Here is a 3,467-nt window from a genome sequence, read left to right as displayed (position 1 = left end):
TTAATACCTCCTCCTTTAATTACAAACCGTATTAAAGTGTGTGTGTATACATGTGCAGAAGCTGATGCGTAAAAGAGTGTGAAAGTGAGCGGCATGAATGAGTGGCTGTCTGTGCTGTGGCTCTTCTACAGGAGCTCTGTGCATCCTAATCAAGCCTGCGCTTCATTCAGCAGGTTTAGCTCCCTGCGCCTTTTCCAACAAGCTACAGAATAAACCCAATGTGTGCTGAGATCCTTCCCATGTGAGGTCTGAGTCTAAGTCAAATCAGAGCGAGAGAAAAAAAAAGAGCGAGTTTTCAAAACATCATTATTGTGCAAATAGATCTGATGCTATGGTGGAATTTTTAAAATAATAATAATAATAATAATAATAATCCTATTCGTAATTGTAGAAATAGTGCGCAATTATTTATGAGCAAGCAAAAAAAAAAAAAAAAAAAACAAATTAGAAAACTGATTAAAAAAAATTGAAACAACAGAATGTTTATGGTTTGCATCATTTTAATGGAAAAATATTCTGATGACCAAGTTTATAATTTAATGCAGACGTTTTGCACACTTCTTTAAAAGCTCGCATGCTTGCAGCAAAACAACACAAAGTTTCGAAAATGCATGCTTTACATCTGAACATAAAAAAAGTTTACAAATTTACGGCATTTAATACACATGGTCACCACGGCTTTAAATTAAATGCTCCACAAAACATCTCCTGTAAAATAGAGATCATCTAAAACATCGAACTAAAAAGTGCATCATTTAACACAATTTTATATCACTTATTTGCAATTATTCACATATATACGCCTTTACCTCACCTTTTAAATGTAGCTTTCAAGTTTTCAACATGTGTAGACCCATATGTAAAATCTAACGGTGATATAGTTTGGTATGAAAAATAAGAAAGTTTTGTTGTTCATTTTGTTGTTTAGTGGAACAGGCTTATTTCCACTTCAGAGCATTTCAGGTTTCCCTTCGTCTGCAAGCCTTTACATAACAGACATAAGATTTTAAAAGGTTGTTGCAAAGTTTGCCAAAGGTGCTCACACCAAATATACCTGTATATATAAACCAAAGTGAGTTTAACTTCGTGTCCTGATTAATGACCTTATTAACACTACAATTATGAAATTAGAAGGACAGCATTATTTTTTAGATTATTAATTTTTGCCAACGTCCTTCCAATTAGAAAAGATCCTGGTAATGTCAGAGTTAAACTCTTTTTTTTTCTTGAGGAAAAAAAAACTATAAAATATGCCTCTATCTGTACGGTGTGGTCAGACGAGAACTATTTAAAGCAACACACAGAATCGGAAAACACGTACACATAAATTAACATCACTGCAACACAGATATAGCTCTTGCCTTGATTGTATAGCGGTAGGCTAACTTTGTGGTAAACGTTTTCAAGGGCTAAAATAAAAATGAAACTTTGGAGAAGGTGTTTGGCTACGTCCTCCACCGCGCACTGCAGTACTGAACGCGGTATGGTAAGAATAACACGCCTGTTTCTGAGAAGCTGCAGGATGAGCTGGTGCGTAAAAGCGATAAATACAAACCAAACCCAAACACCTCACCCTGTCAACCACAACTTTGCGTTTATGAAAAGCTGTGCATTTGTGTGAACTAAAACCTGTTGTATTCATATAGACTGGGGACATTTTTTTTTTTTTTTTTTAGAAATGCAAAGTCTTTAGATTGGAGTTGTGAAAACTGCATTAAATCCATGAGTCAATTATATGAATGGATAAGAAACCTCAAGTGGCGTACTATTCTGTATTTAGTACAGTAGTGTGAGGTTTCGGACGTAGCCGTGAAGCTGTCTACAGGCCTCCAGTTCCTTGTCCCGGAAAAATTTCCGTCAGCTTTGGCCCGCGTCAGTGCACGGCGACTGACTGCAGCGTGGCCGGGCCGCTCAGCGTGTCGCTCGGGTTGGCCGGACTGCTTTGGCCGGTTGCCGTGTGAGGGGATGTGGGGCTTAGAGACTGCGGAGAGTTCGAGAGAAACGCGGGCAGGTGCGGGGGCATTGGCTTGATGGGCACTGGCACGGCGGGCAAACTCTGCGCTCCGTGGCACAGCGACTTGATAGGCATGCCGTACGCGCCGTAATCGCTCGCCACGGAAATGGGCGCAGCGCTCTCAAGAGCTCCCGCGCCATACACGTGCGGCCAGGCTGTGGCGAGCTGACCGTGTAACGGGTAACCGGCAGACATGGAGGGCATAGTGGAAAAGGCCAGGCCGCCCGGCACCTTGTAGTCGCGCGCGATGATGTTCTCAATGGCGAACGGGTGTTTGAAGGTGGACGGCGGAGGTGTGGTCAGGTTGTAGGCGGGCACATGTGGCAGGTGCGCTCCTGTGGCGGCCAGGGCGCTCAGACGCAGCTTGGCATGCTGCTGCTGCAGGTAATGTGCAGCTTCCGACGGCTTGCTCGGTGCCAGCGGGTCCGCCGTGAGCACCTTGAAGCGCTTGCGGCGCCGTAGGAAGCTGCCGTTCTCAAACATGTCGCCGCAGTTCGGGTGCAGCGCCCAGAAGCTGCCCTTGCCCGGCTGATCCGGCCGCCGCGGGATCTTGATGAAGCAGTCGTTGAAAGACAGGTTGTGCCTCAGTGAGTTCTGCCATCGCTGGGTATTCTCGCGGTAGTACGGGAAGCGGTCCATGATGAATTTGTAGATCTCGCTAAGCGGCAGCATCTTCTCGGGACAGCTCTGGATCGCCATGGCCGTGAGAGAGATGTACGAATAGGGAGGTTTTTGGTCGCTGTAAGTGTTTCTGCCCGGGCGAGGCATCCTCTTGTTTTTCAGAGAACGGCCTGAGTGTCGATATTAACAAATCTCAGAGCGAGGGAAGAGCATAAAAGAGCAGAAAAGGAGCAGTTTACCGCGTGTCGCTTGTCCAAGTTTCAGAGCGCTGAAAGTTGGGAGTCCGATGCTGCAGCATTCGCTGTGGATGTGAGGCTGCGCTGCTGTCGCTCGTATAAAAAAAAAATTAAAAATACTAATAATAATAATAAAAAAAAACAAGTCTGCCCCTTTAGACGAGCTGTAGGTAGGCTTTAGCCTATAAGCAAATGGCGAGCAGCTTCCTCTTGCCGAGTCAGACGAACAGACGAGATCCCCTCTCTCTTCTTGCTTGATAAGGTGAGCTAAGTGCCTGCCTCCATGGCCTTCCTCGAACCATCTGATAGTTTTATGTGGTGACATGAGCAGAAAAGACCCCCGGAGCGGCGCTTCATTAATGTGCCACTTCTTTGCTATCACATGACAATCGCCTTGGGAGGAGGAGGAGGAGGAGGGGTGGGTGGGAGAGAGGCATAATCTGGTTTCATTTACACCTATTTACACGGACACCTTGGGCCAATAGGAATCATTTCCATTTGAAGACAGAGCAAAGGGGGTGAAAAGGCTCGGCAAACCGGAATTGAACCGCGATGGCACCCAGTAACAGTGTGTGAAGGTATGCGCTAACCTTTCT

General features: G+C 45.2%; 1 protein-coding gene across 1 annotated transcript; it reads right to left on the bottom strand.

The window, feature by feature from the left end:
- Positions 1 to 478: 478 nt before the first annotated feature.
- Positions 479 to 3,246, bottom strand: foxb1a (forkhead box B1a). The gene has a single exon (XM_026919602.3). It carries the CDS (start codon positions 2,780 to 2,782, stop codon positions 1,874 to 1,876), a length of 909 nt encoding a protein of 302 aa, XP_026775403.1. The 5' UTR covers positions 2,783 to 3,246; the 3' UTR covers positions 479 to 1,873.
- Between the last annotated feature and the right edge of the window lie 221 nt (positions 3,247 to 3,467).

The sequence above is a fragment of the Pangasianodon hypophthalmus genome, chromosome 9 (genome assembly GCF_027358585.1).
Source record: "Pangasianodon hypophthalmus isolate fPanHyp1 chromosome 9, fPanHyp1.pri, whole genome shotgun sequence".
Taxonomy (NCBI): domain Eukaryota; kingdom Metazoa; phylum Chordata; class Actinopteri; order Siluriformes; family Pangasiidae; genus Pangasianodon; species Pangasianodon hypophthalmus.
Note: the sequence above shows the minus strand (reverse complement) of the source record. Positions and strands in the feature narration are given on the sequence as shown.